Source organism: Pezoporus flaviventris, unplaced genomic scaffold, assembly GCF_033815535.1.
Source record: "Pezoporus flaviventris isolate CSIRO_AGI_PZ_B2104156 unplaced genomic scaffold, CSIRO_AGI_Pfla_v1 ptg000327l, whole genome shotgun sequence".
In the NCBI taxonomy this organism is placed as follows: Eukaryota; Metazoa; Chordata; class Aves; order Psittaciformes; family Psittacidae; genus Pezoporus; species Pezoporus flaviventris.
The window spans coordinates 288540-304171 of NW_026892874.1; the positions used below are offsets into that span (position 1 = coordinate 288540).

Genomic DNA, 15632 nt, shown 5'->3' on the forward strand with positions numbered 1-15632 from the left:
AGGGATTGGGGTCATGGGGGGGGTCAGGATGGGAACTTGACCTCAGGGATTGGGGTCACGGGGGGTCAGGATGGGAACTTGACCTCAGGGATTGGGGTCACGGGGGGGTCAGGATGGGAACTTGACCTCAGGGATTGGGGTCACGGGGGGGTCAGGATGGGAACTTGACCTCAGGAATTGGGGTCATGGGGGGGTCAGAATGGGAACTTGACCTCAGGAATTGGGGTCATGGGGGGGTCAGGATGGGAACTTGACCTCAGGAATTGGGGTCATAGGGTCAGGATGGGAACTTGACCTCGGGAATTGGGGTCACGGGGGGGTCAGGATGGGAACTTGACCTCAGGGATTGGGGTCACGGGGGGTCAGGATGGGAACTTGACCTCATGAATTGGGGTCATGGGGGGTGAGGATGGGAACTTGACCTCAGGAATTGGGGTCATGGGGTCACATGAGGACACACCTTGTGGACATGGGGACCTGGATGCGGCCTGACCCCTGGGCACGGGGTCACGGGGTCAGGATGGGAACTTGACCCCTGGGAATGGGGTCACGGGGTCACGCTGAGGCCACGCCCCCGGGCAGCCGCGGGGGGGCGCCAACGCGCCCGCTCCCAGCACGCGGCCCTCGCGCGGGAGGGGCGGAGCCTCCTCGGGGGTGGGGCCAATAGGAGCAGGCGCTGGGGAGGGGCGGGGCTAACGATCTGCTGCGCGATTGGCTGAAGCGGGGGTGGGTGGGGATTAGCCCTCATAGCTGACCAATGAGAGAGGCAGAACTGCCTCGGCCACGCCCCCTCGCCGCACCGCCCAGTCAGCTGTGGGCTTCGCGGGTCCCATTGAGAGCGGAGCAACCAACCAACCAACGGGATGGCCGGCCGGGAGCTCCACCCCCTCCCTTACCCTCCGTCCGGACCAATAGCGGCGGGGCAAGGCCGGGCGGCCGACCAATGAGGTGGGCGGGGCCGGCGAGGGGCCCATAAAGGCGTTGGCAGGAGGAGGCGGTGCCGCCATCATGAGCTACTCCGGTGAGCGGCGGCGCAAGATGGCGGCGGGGCTCGGTCTGGGGCGGGAGCCGCTATGGGGAAGGGGAATGGGGGACCCCCGGGTCCGGGGGGGGGGGGGTTTGGACCCGGTCCCCATCGCGGCCTCTTTGCCCCTTGCGTCGGGACGGGGTCGTTCCCGTTGTGGGTCCGGTTGGAGCGGGGATAAGGGGGGGGGTGGGGGAATGAATGGGGCAGCCCCGGTTCGTGAGGGAGCATCCCCATGGATACGGGTGGAAGTCGGCGTTTTCCCCCCTAGCGCATTCCCGGCTCATTCCATCCCCGTTTCCACGTTCCCTGCGGAGGGATCCGTGTCAGTGTTGGGGGGGATGAATGGGATAACCCCCCCCCCCCCCCCCTTGTGTCCCTGTTCCCTCTTGGATTCCCAAAGGATTCCAGTGTGGAAGCATCCCACAGGAGCCCGCTTTGGGATGCAGGCGGGGTCGTTGGCGTTGCTGGGTTGAGGTTGGGGCAGGATCCATGGGGTATTGGGAAATGGGAATCTCCTCATCCACGGTGATGCCAAAGTCATTGAATGGCTTTTCCATTCTGTTCCAGGTTATGGGGACTGGAATTCCGGCACAAACAGAGGCAAGTAGTGATAGCAGTTGTACAGAAAAGCTGTTTTAAGCAGACAATTGGAGGTTTTGGGGTCGTTTCCCCCCCAGAACTTGTCTTTTTTAGCAAGAGGAGAAGCTTTTCCATCCGTTTCTGCTCTAAAACGTGTGGAAAACGCGCTCCAGAGCCTCATCCCATTGGATGCGGATGTGGCTCTTGCTTACGCCCGTGTTAACCCAAAACGGGGTTTATGGATGCCCTGCTGTGGGCAATGGGTTTATTCCCGTCTGGGGCAGAGGGAAGCATGGAATGTGGCTGTGTTTTATGGGATTCCATGAGGGAATCCATGGGATCGAGTTCCTGGTTGGAATAAGGAGGGATTGGAGTTGGTTTCAGTGATTTGGCCTCTGGATCCAAAGGGGAGCTGGAAGCGAAGCGGTGATCCCTGTTTCTCCAGGTTATGAGGGATACAGTTACGGCTATGGCTACAGCCAGGAGAACTCTGGGAATTACGGCTACGGAATGGCCACTTCGACCTCCTGGGAAGTGGCCAACTCGGACGTGGACGTGAATCCGGATGGCTCCGGCGGTGCCGAGGGGGTCCTGGGGAAGATGAACCTGGCGTCCCACATGGACACGGATGCGATGCAGGGAGCGCCCTATGGGTCTGGGGATAGGTGAGTGCAGGGCAGGAGCTGCTGCTCCCATTGTTCCTTATGGAAAAGTGGGGATGGGGACGCCAGTGGTGTCCCTTAGGGCCGGGGTTGTTCGGTGTCCTCGTTGATGAGGGGATGGAGAGCATCCCAATGACACCAGGTTGGGTGGGTCCCCAGGGGGTTATAATGGGGGACAACGGGGGCACTGTGCTCCACCTCCTGGGGGGGAGACAGGGGGACAGTGGGGTATAATGGGTTATAATGGGGGGGTACAATGGGGTTATAATGGGGTACAACGGGTTATAATGGGGTATAATGGGTTATAATGGTGGGGTACAATGGGGTTATAATGGGGTACAATAGGGTTATAATGGGTTACAGTGGGGTTATAATGGTGTACAATGGGTTATAATGGGGAGCAATGGGGGCTCTGCGCTCCACCTCCTGCAGGGGGAGACAGTAAGTGGGGCAGTGGGGTACAGTGGGGTTCAACAGGGTTCAGTGGGTACAGTGGGGTACAATGGGGAGCTCTGTGCTCCACCTCCTGCAGGGGAGACAGTGAGCGGGACAATGGGTTATAATGGGGTACAATGGGGTGCAATGGGGAGCTCTGCGCTCCACCTCCTGCAGGGGAGACAAGGGGACAGTGGGGTATAATGGGTTATAATGGTGGGGTATAATGAGGTTATAATGGGTTATAATGGGGTACAGTGGGGTTATAATGGGGTACAATGGGGTTATAATGATTCATAATGGGGTACAATGAGGTTATAATGGGTTACAATGGGTTATAATGGTGTACAATGGGTTATAATGGGGAGCAATGGGGGCTCTGCGCTCCACCTCCTGCAGGGGGAGACAGTAAGTGGGGCAGTGGGGTTCAGTGGGGTACAGTGGGGTACAATGGGGAGCTCTGTGCTCCACCTCCTGCAGGGGAGACAGTGAGCGGGACAATGGGTTATAATGGGGTACAATGGGGAGCTCTGTGCTCCACCTCCTGCAGGGGAGACAAGGGGACAGTGGGGTATAATGGGTTATAATGGTGGGGTATAATGAGGTTATAATGGGGTACAGTGGGGCTATAATGGGGTACAATGGGGTTATAATGATTCATAATGGGGTTCAATGAGGTTGTAATGGGTTACAATGGGTTATAATGGGTTACAATGGGTTATAATGGGGTACAATGGGTTATAATGGGGTACAATGGGTTATAATGTGGAGCAATGGGGGCTCTGCGCTCCACCTCCTGCAGGGGGAGACAGTAAGTGGGGCAGTGGGGTACAGTGGGGTTCAACGGGGTTCAGTGGGGTACAATGGGGTACAATGGGGAGCTCTGCGCTCCACCTCCTGCAGGGGAGACAAGGGGACAGTGGGGTATAATGGGTTATAATGGTGGGGTATAATGAGGTTATAATGGGGTACAGTGGGGTTATAATGGGGTACAATGGGGTTATAATGATTCATAATGGGGTACAATGAGGTTATAATGGGGTACAACGGGTTATAATGGGTTATAATGGGTTACAGTGGGGTTATAATGGGGTACAATGGGTTATAATGGGGTGCAACGGGTTATAATGGGTTACAGTGGGGTTATAATGGGTTACAATGGGGTAATAATGGGTTATAATGAGTCACAATGGGTTATAATGGGGTACAATGGGTTATAATGGGGGCTCTGCGCTCCACCTCCTGCAGGGGGAGACAGTAAGTGGGACAGTGGGGCTCAGCGGGGTACAATGGGGAGCTCTGCGCCCCACCTCCTGCAGGGGAGACAGCAGGACAATGGGTTATAATGGGGAGCAATGGGGTACAATGGGGAGCTCTGCGCCCCACCTCCTGCAGGGGAGACAGCAGGACAATGGGTTATAATGGGGAGCAATGGGGTACAATGGGGAGCAAGCTCCATAGGTATCCGGATCTATGGGATGAGGTTCAGCCCTAAACCTGCCACTTGGGCCACGCCAGCCCCGTGCAGCGCTGGTTTTCCTTATGGAAAAGGAGCTGTGGGTGCGGATTGATGGAGCTGAACTTGAGCTTGGAGCCAAGAATTCCAGCACCATTCTGGCCTGGAGCAGCACCAGTGCAGGGATGGTCCCATTGTGCTGGGCATTGGGGATCTGATTGCTCCCTACAGGAGGGATGGAGCCAGGACGGGGCTGGGATGCTCCCAAGGGAATGGGATAAGAGCAAACGGCCTCAAGGTTGGTTTAGATGGAGATGGGGAACAATTCCTTCCCCAAAGGATGCTCAGGCATTGGAACAGGTTGGAAGTGCTCCCAACCCATGGAGCTGAGGTCCTGAATGCCGTGGGTTAAGGGTGGCCTTGGCAGTGCTGGGATAAAGGTTGGACCGGGTGAGCTTCAAGGGCTTCCCAATGTGGTTGATCCCATGATCCCATGATCCCACCTTTTCTGAGGCCAGAAGGACCCAACTGCTCTAAAAGGGATAAAACCCCCCCCATGGAACAAAGGTTCCAATGGAGCCTTGAGGCTCTGCCACCACCTCTGGGTGCTCCATGGCCTGGCCCATGGCAAGTGGCATCCGTTGAGTGAAAAAGACCCCTAAAAACATGGGGTTTTGGGGGCTTTGGGTGGGTTTTTGATGGGGTTTGGTGGACTTCGATAGGGCTTAGTGCATTTGGGTGAGTTCTGGTGGGTTTTCTTGGGTGTTGATGGCTTTTGGTGGGTTTTTGATGGATTTTGGTGGGTTTTCTTGGGTTTTGATGGAGTTTGGTGGATTCTGCTGAGTTTTGGTGGCTTTTGATGACTTTTTGCTGAGTTTTGGGGGCGTTTTGATGGTTTTATTGGATTTTGATGACTTTTTTGGTGGGGTTTGTTGGCTTTTGATGGGCTTTGATGACTTTTTGGTGGGTTTTGTTGTTTTTTGATGGGTTTTGTTGGCTTTTTATGACTCTTGGGGGAGTTTTGTTGGATTTGTGATGACTTTTTGGTGGGGTTTATGGTTTTTTGATGGGCTTTGTTGGCTTTTTATGATGGTGAGTTTTGTTGGATTTTTGTGACTTTTTGGTGGGTTTTGGTTTTTTTGGATGGGTTTTGTTGGATTTTTATGACTTTTTGGCGGGTTTTGTTGGATTTTTATGACTTTTTGGCGGGTTTTGTTGAATTTTGATGACTTTTTGGTGGGTTTTCTTGGGTTTTGATGGCTTTTGTTTGATTTTGATGACTTTTTGATGGGTTTTCTTGTTTTGATGGGTTTTGTTTGATTTTGATGACTTTTTGCTGGGTTTTCTTGGCTTTTGATGACTTTATAATGACTTTTTGCTGGGTTTTCTTGGGTTTTGTTGCCTTTTGACGACTTTTTGTTGGACTTTGGCTTTCTGGTGGGTTTTAGTGGCATTTGACGACTTTTTGATGGGGTTTGTTGGATTTTTATGACTTTTTGGTGGGTTTTGTTTTTTTTTGATGGGTTTCTTGGCTTTTTATGACTTTTTGGTGGTTTTTGTTGAATTTTGATTACTTTTTGGTGTTTTTTCTTGGGTTTTGATAGGTTTTGTTTGATTTTGATAACTTTTTGATGGGTTTTCTTGTTTTGATGGGTTTTGTTTGATTTTGATGACTTTTTGATGGGTTTTCTTGGGTTTTGATGGCTTTATAATGACTTTTTGCTGGGTTTTCTTGGGTTTTGTTTTTTTTCTTGGCTTTTTATGACTTTTTGGCGGGTTTTGTTGAATATTGATGAGTTTTTGGTGTTTTTTCTTGGGTTTTGATAGGTTTTGTTTGATTTTGATAACTTTTTGATGGGTTTTCTTGTTTTGATGGGTTTTGTTTGATTTTGATGACTTTTTGATGGGTTTTCTTGGCTTTTGATGACTTTATAATGACTTTTTGCTGGGTTTTCTTGGGTTTTGTTGCCTTTTGACGACTTTTTGTTGGACTTTGGCTTTCTGGTGGGTTTTAGTGGCGTTTGGCGACTTTTTGGTGGGGTTTGTTGGATTTTGATGACTTTTTGGCAGGTTTGGTTGCGTTTCAATGGGTTTCCTTGGCGTTTGATGGCTTTTTGGTGGCTTTCGGTGGGTCCCTGCTGCCCATCCCTCCCTGCTGCCTCTCGCAGGTACGACTCCTACGACTCGAGGCCGTCCGCGACCGAGCGCGACGTCTATCGGGCCGGCTACGAGTACGGCGAGGCCGAGGCCGAGAACGACGGCTCCTACGAGGGGCCCTACGAGAGCTTCTATGGGAATCGCCGGGATCAATTCCAGGCCAGAGCTCGGGAGAACTTTGGGCAACGGGGCCAGAACTGGGGGCGGGAAAACCGCAGCAACAGGCCCTTGGCATCGGCGTATCCCGGGCGGATGAGCGGGCAATGGAACGAGGCTCCGCAGGCCATGGGATCCCGCGGTCCCCAAGGCTCTTCCAGGCTTCCTTCCCTCTTCTCCCACAACATCATCCCCGAACTCGGCATGTTCCAAGGGATGCGAGGCTTCCAGGGGAGCATGCGCTATGGAGGAGGGATGCTGAAGCAGCGCATGAGGAGGAGCTGGAAAATGTGGGATTCGGATTATAAAGTAAGTGTTTGCATCATGTCCTCCTGGACATCATTCCCAACAGCTCCATGCGGCCTCCAACACGCTGGGAAGTGCTAATTCCATGTGGTTTGGCTTCGTGGGGCGCTATCTCCTAAGCGGAACACGGAGGTTGCGCTGGGTTGATTCGACGTGGGGTGTTTGAATCCCCAAATCCTGGTTTCCTGAAGAGAAGAAGAAGGTTGCAGCCCTTCCTGCATTATGGGATGGGGGGTTGAGAGCATTGGGGTTAGAGAAGCTGCATGGAGACCTCAGAGCAACTTCCAGGGTCTGAAGGGGACTCCAAGGATGTGCAAAGGGAGCTTCATCAGGGATAGGACAAGGGGTGATGGGTTCCAAGTGGAACAGGGAAGTTCAGCTTGGAGATAAGGAAGTTCCACCCTGGGAAGGCGGTGGGACACTGGGATGGGTTGGCTGGAGAAGGTTTGGATGAAGCATCCCTGTTCAAGCTCAGGTTGGACACAGGGCTTGGAGCCTCCTGGTGTAGTGGAAGGGATCCCTCTTACTCCTTCCTCTTCTCTCCCAGCCCCAGAAGAAGAAGCTCAGGAAGGATCCCAGCATGAAGAAGCGGAAGCTCCTGAACAGCTCCGATGATCCCGAGGGCAGAGCAGCCAAGACGGACGGCTCCGAGAACTCCGACTCGGGCAACGGTAGGAGCCCAGCAGCTTCCTGGCCCTGGGATTTGCCAATGTGGGAGTTGCCATGGATTTCATGTGGGGCTGAAGCTGTTGGTGTCCATCTGGAGAGGAGAAGGCTCGGGGGGGGACCCTATTGCTCCCTACAGGAGGATGGAGCCAGGATGGGGCTGGGCTCTGCTCCCAAGGGATGGGACAAGAGGGAACAGCCTCAGGGGAGGTTTAAAGGGAGATGGGGAACAATTCCTTCCCCAAAGGATGCTCAGGCATTGGAACAGGTTGGAAGTGCTCCCAACCCATGGAGCTGATGCCTTCAGTGCCATGGGTTAGGGGTGGCCTTGGCAGTGCTGGGGTAAGGGTTGGACTGCATGGGCTTGAAGGGCTTTCCCAGTGTGGTTGTTCCCATGATTCCTGCTCTTTGTGCTGACTCTGTTGTTCCTTCCAGAGGAGGGAACAGAAGGAGAATCAGGAGAGAAAGAGGAGAAGGAAGGCTCCAGAGGGGTGAGTACCTCATTCAGCACTCAAAGCTGTAGTTCTGGTGAGGGCAGATCCCTGAAATCCCACGTAATTCCCAAAGCAGGTGGGGAACAAAACCCCCAGATCCATTGGAGAATGCCAGAGGGTGGGATTAGGTCATGTGCCTGCATGGGGATGAAGTAACCCCTCCTCCAGCTCCTTTGGTGTGCTGGGATGAGGTCTGCAGGCAGAGGCTTCTCCTGCAGAGCGAGTGATGTCCCTGCAGGAAGGGACCATGGAGATGCTGCTCCTCCATGCAGAGCTCGGAATGCCAGGAGGGTTGGAGATGGAGGAGGTGTCAAAGCAGCCTCCAGCCATCCCCTTCTCTGGGTTTTCACTTCCCAACCTTGCCTTTCTAGGAAGGGGAAGAGGAAGAAGGAAAAGAGATGGAGAAAGGTGAGGTGGTGCCTGTGCTCCAAAGCAAAGCTCCTTCCCATAGAGGGCAATTCCATGGAGGGGAGAACAGGGAAGAGCTGTCAGATGTGGGGACATGGAACACATTCAGCTGCATTCAGTCAGACAAATCCCATCCTTTGTGCCTGCTCAGGGATAAGGAATTCCTGAGGAGGAGCTGGAGCCCTTGCTCCAAGTGGGTTAGTGACCTCCTAGCCTGGGGTGTAGGGATCCACCTTGGATTTCCCATGTGCCATAGGCTTGACTTGGGGTGAGTCGTTTGGGATGGAGCTTCCTGGGTTGGAGTGATGGGATCGGTTGGGATATCTGAAGGGAGCTGAGGGAAGCAGGAGGGCTGGGGAGAAACCTCCTGGTGGGATGCTTGGGGGGCTCTTGTTGCCCATCTCATCCATGGGGATGCCCATCCCATGCCTGGGATGCTCCAGGGAAACCACATTGGAGTCTTTCTGGGTGGTTCTTCTCTCTGCTCCCACCCTCCAAACTTGTCCATGTGGAGCTAATTATAGGATCATGGAATGGGTTGGGTGGAAGGGACCTTAAAGCTCATCCAGTTCCGTGGGCAGGGACACCTTCCACTAGAGCAGCTTGCTCCAAGCCCCATCCAACCTGGCCTTGAACACTGCCAGGGATGGGGCAGGCAAACCACCTCCATCCAACCCATCCCAGTGTCCCAGCACCCTCCCAGGAAACAACTTCCTTATCTCCAAGCTGAACTTCCCTGTTTCAGTTTGAACCCATCACCCCTTGTCCTGTCTCATTTGGGATGCCCTGTGTCTCATTTGGGATGCTCTATCTCTCATTGGGATGGTCTGTGTCTCATTTGGGATGCTCTCTCATTTGGGATGACCTATGTCTCGTCAGGGACGCCCGTCTCCCCTTAGGGACACCCTATGTCTCCTTAGGGACGCCCTATGTCTCCTTAGGGACGCCCTATCTCCCCTTAGGGACGCCCTATCTCCCCTTAGGGACGCCCTATCTCCCATTAGGGATGCTCTATCATTTGGGATGCCCTATCTCTCCTTAGGGATGCCCTATCTCCCATTAGGGGTGCATTAGGGACGCCCTATGTCTCCTTAGGGACGCCCTATGTCTCCTTAGGGACGCCCTATGTCCCCTTAGGGACGCCCTGTCTCCCATTAGGGATGCTCTATCATTTGGGATGCCCTGTCTCTCCTTAGGGATGCTCTATCTCCCCTTAGGGATGCCCTATGTCTCTCCTTAGGGATGCCCTATGTCTCCTTAGGGACGCCCTATGTCTCTCCTTAGGGACGCCCTATGTCTCTCCTTAGGGACGCCCTATGTCTCTCCTTAGGGACGCCCTATGTCTCTCCTTAGGGACGCCCTATGTCTCTCCTTAGGGACGCCCTATGTCTCTCCTTAGGGACGCCCTATGTCTCTCCTTAGGGACGCCCTATGTCTCTCCTTAGGGACGCCCTATGTCTCTCCTTAGGGACGCCCTATGTCTCTCCTTAGGGACGCCCTATGTCTCTCCTTAGGGACGCCCTATGTCTCGTCAGAGATGCTCTATCTCTCCTTAGGGTTGCCCTAGCTCATTAGGGACGCCCTATGTCTCTCATTAGGGACGCCCTATGTCTCTCATTAGGGACGCCCCATGTCTCCCCTTAGGGACGCCCCATCTCCCCTTAGGGACGCCCTATCTCCCCTTAGGGACCCCTATCTCCCCTTAGGGACGCCCCATCTCCCCTTAGGGACGCCCCATCTCCCCTTAGGGACGCCCTATCTCCCCTTAGGGACCCCTATCTCCCATTAAGGATGCCCCATCTCCCCTTAGGGACGCCCCATCTCCCCTTAGGGACGCCCCATCTCCCCTTAGGGACGCCCCATCTCCCCTTAGGGGTGCCCTATCTCCCATTAAGGGTGCCCTATCTCCCATTAAGGATGCCCTATCTCCCCTTAGGGGTGCCCTATCTCCCATTAAGGATGCCCTATCTCCCCTTAGGGACCCCTATCTCCCATTAAGGATGCCCTATCTCCCCTTAGGGATGCCCTATCTCCCCTTAGGGGTGCCCTATCTCCCCTTAGGGACCCCTATCTCCCCTTAGGGGTGCCCTATCTCCCCTTAGGGGTGCCCTATCTCCCCTTAGGGACCCCTATCTCCCCTTAGGGATGCCCTATCTCCCCTTAGGGACCCCTATCTCCCATTAAGGATGCCCCATCTCCCCTTAGGGACGCCCTATGTCTCCTTAGGGACGCCCTATGTCCCCTTAGGGACGCCCTATGTCCCCTTAGGGACGCCCTATCTCTCCTTAGGGACGCCCTATCTCCCCTTAGGGACGCCCTATCTCCCCTTAGGGACGCCCTATCTCCCCTTAGGGACGCCCTATCTCCCATTAAGGATGCCCTATCTCCCCTTAGGGACCCCTATCTCCCATTAAGGATGCCCCATCTCCCCTTAGGGACGCCCTGTGTCTCCTTAGGGACGCCCTATGTCTCCTTAGGGACGCCCTATCTCTCCTTAGGGGTGCCCTATCTCCCATTAAGGACGCCCTATCTCCCCTTAGGGGTGCCCTATCTCCCCTTAGGGACCCCTATCTCCCATTAAGGATGCCCTATCTCCCCTTAGGGGTGCCCTATCTCCCATTAAGGATGCCCTATCTCCCCTTAGGGACCCCTCTCTCCCATTAAGGATGCCCTATCTCCCCTTAGGGGTGCCCTATCTCCCATTAAGGATGCCCCATCTCCCCTTAGGGTCTCTTTGGTTGTGTGGGGCTCGGTCCTCCCCCTGACTAACCTTACCCAGGGCCATTCCCTTGGGCGAGGTGGGGCCCTGAGCTCTGTTCCTGCTCTCCCCCCCCCCTTCCCTTCAGGTGCCCTCACAATGCAGGAGGAGATCAGTCAGATCAAGCACCGCTTGCAGGCGGGCAAGAGGACCCCCGAGAGGCAGAAGAAGAGGCACCGGGATCGCATGGTGGAAAGGTAACGGCTCCCGGCTGGATTATTCTGGGATGGCGGCGGCACTGCCGGTAGCCAGGCTCCGTCCCCTGGCTCCTGGTTGTCCCAAGGGTTTTGGCTGGTCCTTGGGTTGGGAAGGAGCTTAAAGCTCCTCCAGCCCCAAGCCATGGGCAGGGACACACAAGGCGGAGGATGCGCAAGGAAGTTGGAGCCATGGAGTCCTGCATCAGGGAGTCATGGATTGGGTTGGGTTGGGTTGGGTTGGGTTGGAAGGGGACCTTAAAGCTCCTCCAGTTCCAGCCCCCCTCGCCATGGGGATGGGGACCTTCCATAGAGCAGCTTGCTCCAACCTGCCCCTTGGATGGGGCAGCCAAACCTTCTCCATTCAACCCATCCCAGTGTCCCAGCGCCCTCATAGGGAAGAACTTCATCCCAATATCCCGTCCAAGTCTTCCCTCTTCCAGTTGGAAGCTGTTCCTCTCGTCCCATCCCTCCGTCCCGTGTCCAAAGCCCCTCTCCAGGTTTCTTGCAGCCCCTTTCATCACTGGAAGCTGCTCTGAGCTCTCCACGCAGCTTCTCATCTCCATCCCCAATGTTCTTCCATACGGGAGCTGCTCCAGCCCGTGCTCATCCTCCTCTGCCCTTGCTCCAGCAGCTCCATGTCCTCGTACTGAGGACACCAGAGCTGGATGCAGCATCCCAGTGGGATCTCACCAGAGCACAGGGGCAGGATCCCTTCCTTGGACCCACTGCTCACGCTATGGGGCTGCAACCCAGGACGTGCAAAGGGTTGGAGACTTCCATGAGTTTCTCTGCTCCCCTTTAAGTAGAAAGGAGGGAGTCGATGCAGTGGGAACGTGGTGCCATCGAACGGGAATGATGGATGTGGGGCTCTTTTCCCCCCCTCTCCACAGGATCCAGTTTGTTTGCTCGCTGTGCAAATACCGGACCTTCTACGACGACGAGATGAGCAGTCACCTGGAGAGCAGATTCCATAAGGAACACTTCAAGTTTGTTGGAACCAAGTTGCCTCAGCAAACAGCAGAGTTCCTCCAGGTGAGCTCTGGGATCCATGGCTGTGCCTTGGGCTCCTTTGGGAATTGATCCTGAATAGGAAAGAGCATCACGTATTAGCTTGGAGATGCTGTCAAGCTCCTCAGCTGCTTCCCTAAGTAAGCATGGAGGGAAGTGCTGGAGAAGGTGGAGTGAGGCTGGAATAAAGCTTACAAGGGTTTGGGTGCCTCATTCCCTGCAGGAATACGTTGCCAATAAAACAAGGAAAACCGAGGAGCGCCGTAAAGCCATTGAGGACATCAACGCGGTCATTCAGCAGATATACAGGGAGCAGGATCTTACCCAAGGTGAGGTCCCGCTCCTGTGGGTAAGAGGTGGCTTGTTGAGGTGGTTTGGGGTTGGAGAGAGGAGGTTGTAGGGGTAGGAAGGGGAAAAGGTGAGGGGAGGGAGGGAGGAGGTTGTAGGGGTAGGAAGGGAAAAGGTAAGGGGAGGGAGGGAGGAGGCTGTAGGGGTAGGGAGGGAGGAGGCTGTAGGGGTAGGAAGGGAAAAGGTGAGGGGAGGGAGGGAGGAGGTTGTAGGGGTAGGAAGGGAAAAGGTAAGGGGAGGGAGGGAGGAGGCTGTAGGGGTAGGGAGGGAGGAGGCTGTAGGGGTAGGAAGGGAAAAGGTGAGGGGAGGGAGGGAGGAGGCTGTAGGGGTAGGAAGGGAAAAGGTGATGGGAGGGAGGGAGGAGGTTGTAGGGGTAGGGAGGGAGGAGGCTGTAGGGGTAGGAAGGGAAAAGGTGAGGGGAGGAAGGGAGGAGGTTGTAGGGGTAGAAAGAGAAAAGGTAAGGGGAGGAAGGGAGGAGGCTGTAGGGGTAGGGAGGGAGGAGATGTAGGGGTAGGAAGGGAAAAGGTGATGGGAGGGAGGGAGGAGGTTGTAGGGGTAGGGAGGGAGGAGGTTGTAGGGGTAGGGAGGGAGGAGATGTAGGGGTAGGGAGGGAAAAGGTAAGGGGAGGGAGGGAGGAGGTTGTAGGGGTAGGAAGGGAAAAGGTGAGGGGAGGAAGGGAGGAGGTTGTAGGGGTAGAAAGAGAAAAGGTAAGGGGAGGAAGGGAGGAGGCTGTAGGGGTAGGGAGGGAGGAGATGTAGGGGTAGGAAGGGAAAAGGTGATGGGAGGGAGGGAGGAGGTTGTAGGGGTAGGGAGGGAGGAGATGTAGGGGTAGGGAGGGAAAAGGTAAGGGGAGGGAGGGAGGAGGCTGTAGGGGTAGGAAGGGAAAAGGTAAGGGGAGGGAGGGAGGAGGCTGTAGGGGTAGGGAGGGAAAAGGTAAGGGGAGGGAGGGAGGAGGTTGTAGGGGTAGGAAGAGACAAGGTAAGGGGAGGAAGGGAGGAGGCTGTAGGGGTAGGGAGGGAGGAGGCTGCAGGGGTAGGGAGGGAGGAGACCTAGGGGTAGGAAGGGAAAAGGTGAGGGGAGGAAGGGAGGAGGCTGTAGGGGTAGGGAGGGAGGAGGCTGCAGGGGTAGGGAGGGAGGAGGTTGTAGGGGTAGGAAGGGAAAACGTGATGGGAGGAAGGGAGGAGGTTGTAGGGGTAGGAAGGGAAAAAGGTAAGGGGAGGAAGGGAGGAGGCTGTAGGGGTAGGGAGGGAGGAGGTTGTAGGGGTAGGGAGGGAGGAGGCTGCAGGGGTAGGGAGGGAGGAGGCTGCAGGGGTAGGGAGGGAGGAGGCTGCAGGGGAAGGGAGGGAGGAGGCTGCAGGGGTAGGAAGGGAAGAGGCTGCATGGATAGGGAGGGATTGGGATTGGAAGGGAGGAGGTGGTTGGGATCGGAGCCGTTGTAAAGCCTGGAAGGGGGCCCCGCTCCCTGGCTTGTTTTCCAGTTAAATCCCTTCGTTTGCAGACGTGGGCATGGAGCATTTCATCAAGAAGGTGGAGGCCGCCCACTGTGCTGCCTGCGACCTCTTCATCCCCATGCAGTACGGCGTCCTCCAGAAACACCTGAAGTCCCTCGACCACAACCACAACCGCAGGGTGAGTTGGGGCTCCCAGGAGCATGGGTTCGGGTGGGTTTAGTTCCTGCCCTTCCTGAAATCCAGGAGGAAATCTCCTTCATCCTCATCGTTGCAGAGGCTCAAGTTCATCCTCATGGCTTTATAGCCCTGGCATCCTCCTAGGGTTCAAGGCCAACTTAGACATTGCTTGGAGTATAAGAGCTTTGTGGTCCCTTCCAACCCAAACCATGCCCTGATCCTATGATTTACAGGCTGTTTCCCAGAGGTTTTCCCTGTTTCTCTCCTCTGCTGCTGAGCTGTGCCTCATTCCTGGCTTCAGGAGCAAAGCTGAGTGGGTTTTATTCCCCTCCCATCCAGGCCATGATGGAGCAATCCAAGAAATCCTCGCTCGTGGTTGCAAGGAGTATTCTCAACAACAAGCTCATCAGTAAGAAGCTGGAGCGGTACCTCAAGGTAGGGGTGGGTTGGTTGGTTGTGGGTGGCTTGGGATGGGGGTCAGGCTGGAAGCAGCACTTCCATGAGGCTGGAATTTCCTGGGAGCTGCTCTTGAAGGGGGTTTTGGAGATGAGGATTTGCCTTCTCTTTCCAGGGAGAGAATCCTTTCACGGATGACCCAGAGGAGAAAGAGGAGCCTGAGGAAGGAGAAGGGGGAGCCAGTGGGAACGTGGAGGAAGGAGCAGCAGAAGGAGGAGATGAAAACAAGGATGAGGAGGAAAACCTGGAAGAGGAGAATCCAGAGGAGGAAAACCAGGATGCCAAAGGGGACCTGGAAGCAAAATGTGCTGGGGATATGGGGGAGCAAGAAGAAACAGGGACAGAGACAGCTGAGGCACAAGCACAAGCAGGGAATGTGGAGGAGCAGAATTCCCTGCCTCCGGAGGAATCCCTCCCTGAGGAAGGAGAGCACCAGAGAGCAGAAGATGAGGAGGGAAGCGAGGAAGCTGCTGCAGCACAAGAGGAGGAGGAAGATGGGGATTAAACTCTGGAGGGGAGGGGGAAATGATGTGGGAAAGAGCTGGTGTATTGGGGGGGGGGGTGTTAAACCATACCTGTACCTGTGAATTCCATAGCACATATTCCAAGTTCTCATCCCACCAGGCAGTGGAAACCTTTCCCTTTAATGTGATTTTGGGGGGAATTGAGGGGTTTTTAAGCAAACCTTGAGGTTTAGGCACTTAAGGGCTTGTGTGCTCTTCCTTTGTGCAACCTCTCCTCGTCCCATTGGATTGAACAGCGAGGGGGTTTGGCCCTTTGGAAACGTCAGGAATTCTGCCCTGGGCTTCCAATCTCTGCCTCCCACCTGGCTGTGCTATTCCCCCCCCCCTCACTGTTTTATTGTGCCGAGGAAACTGTGGTGTCAGCGTT

The 15632-nt window shown here is 55.1% G+C and overlaps 1 protein-coding gene across 1 annotated transcript; it reads left to right on the forward strand.

Moving 5' to 3' along the window:
* Positions 1–1008: 1008 nt before the first annotated feature.
* On the forward strand, positions 1009–15315 carry AKAP8L (A-kinase anchoring protein 8 like). Its single transcript, XM_061443291.1, has 12 exons — positions 1009–1054; positions 2010–2271; positions 6328–6781; positions 7326–7449; positions 7880–7935; positions 8310–8346; positions 11193–11301; positions 12192–12333; positions 12533–12638; positions 14156–14286; positions 14625–14720; positions 14857–15315. Exons 1-12 carry the CDS (start codon positions 1009–1011, stop codon positions 15244–15246), a joined length of 1953 nt encoding a protein of 650 aa, XP_061299275.1. The 3' UTR covers positions 15247–15315.
* The last annotated feature ends 317 nt before the right edge of the window (positions 15316–15632 follow it).

Excerpts from the sequence above, each read along its gene's own strand:
- AKAP8L (XM_061443291.1), top strand. The coding sequence starts at position 1,009 with ATGAGCTACTCCGGTGAGCGGCGGCGCAAGATGGCGGCGGGGCTCG. Across the intron at positions 2,272-6,327 it reads CCCTATGGGTCTGGGGATAG|GTACGACTCCTACGACTCGA; the intron begins GTGAGTGCAGGG and ends TGCCTCTCGCAG. Across the intron at positions 7,936-8,309 it reads AGAAGGAAGGCTCCAGAGGG|GAAGGGGAAGAGGAAGAAGG; the intron begins GTGAGTACCTCA and ends TTGCCTTTCTAG.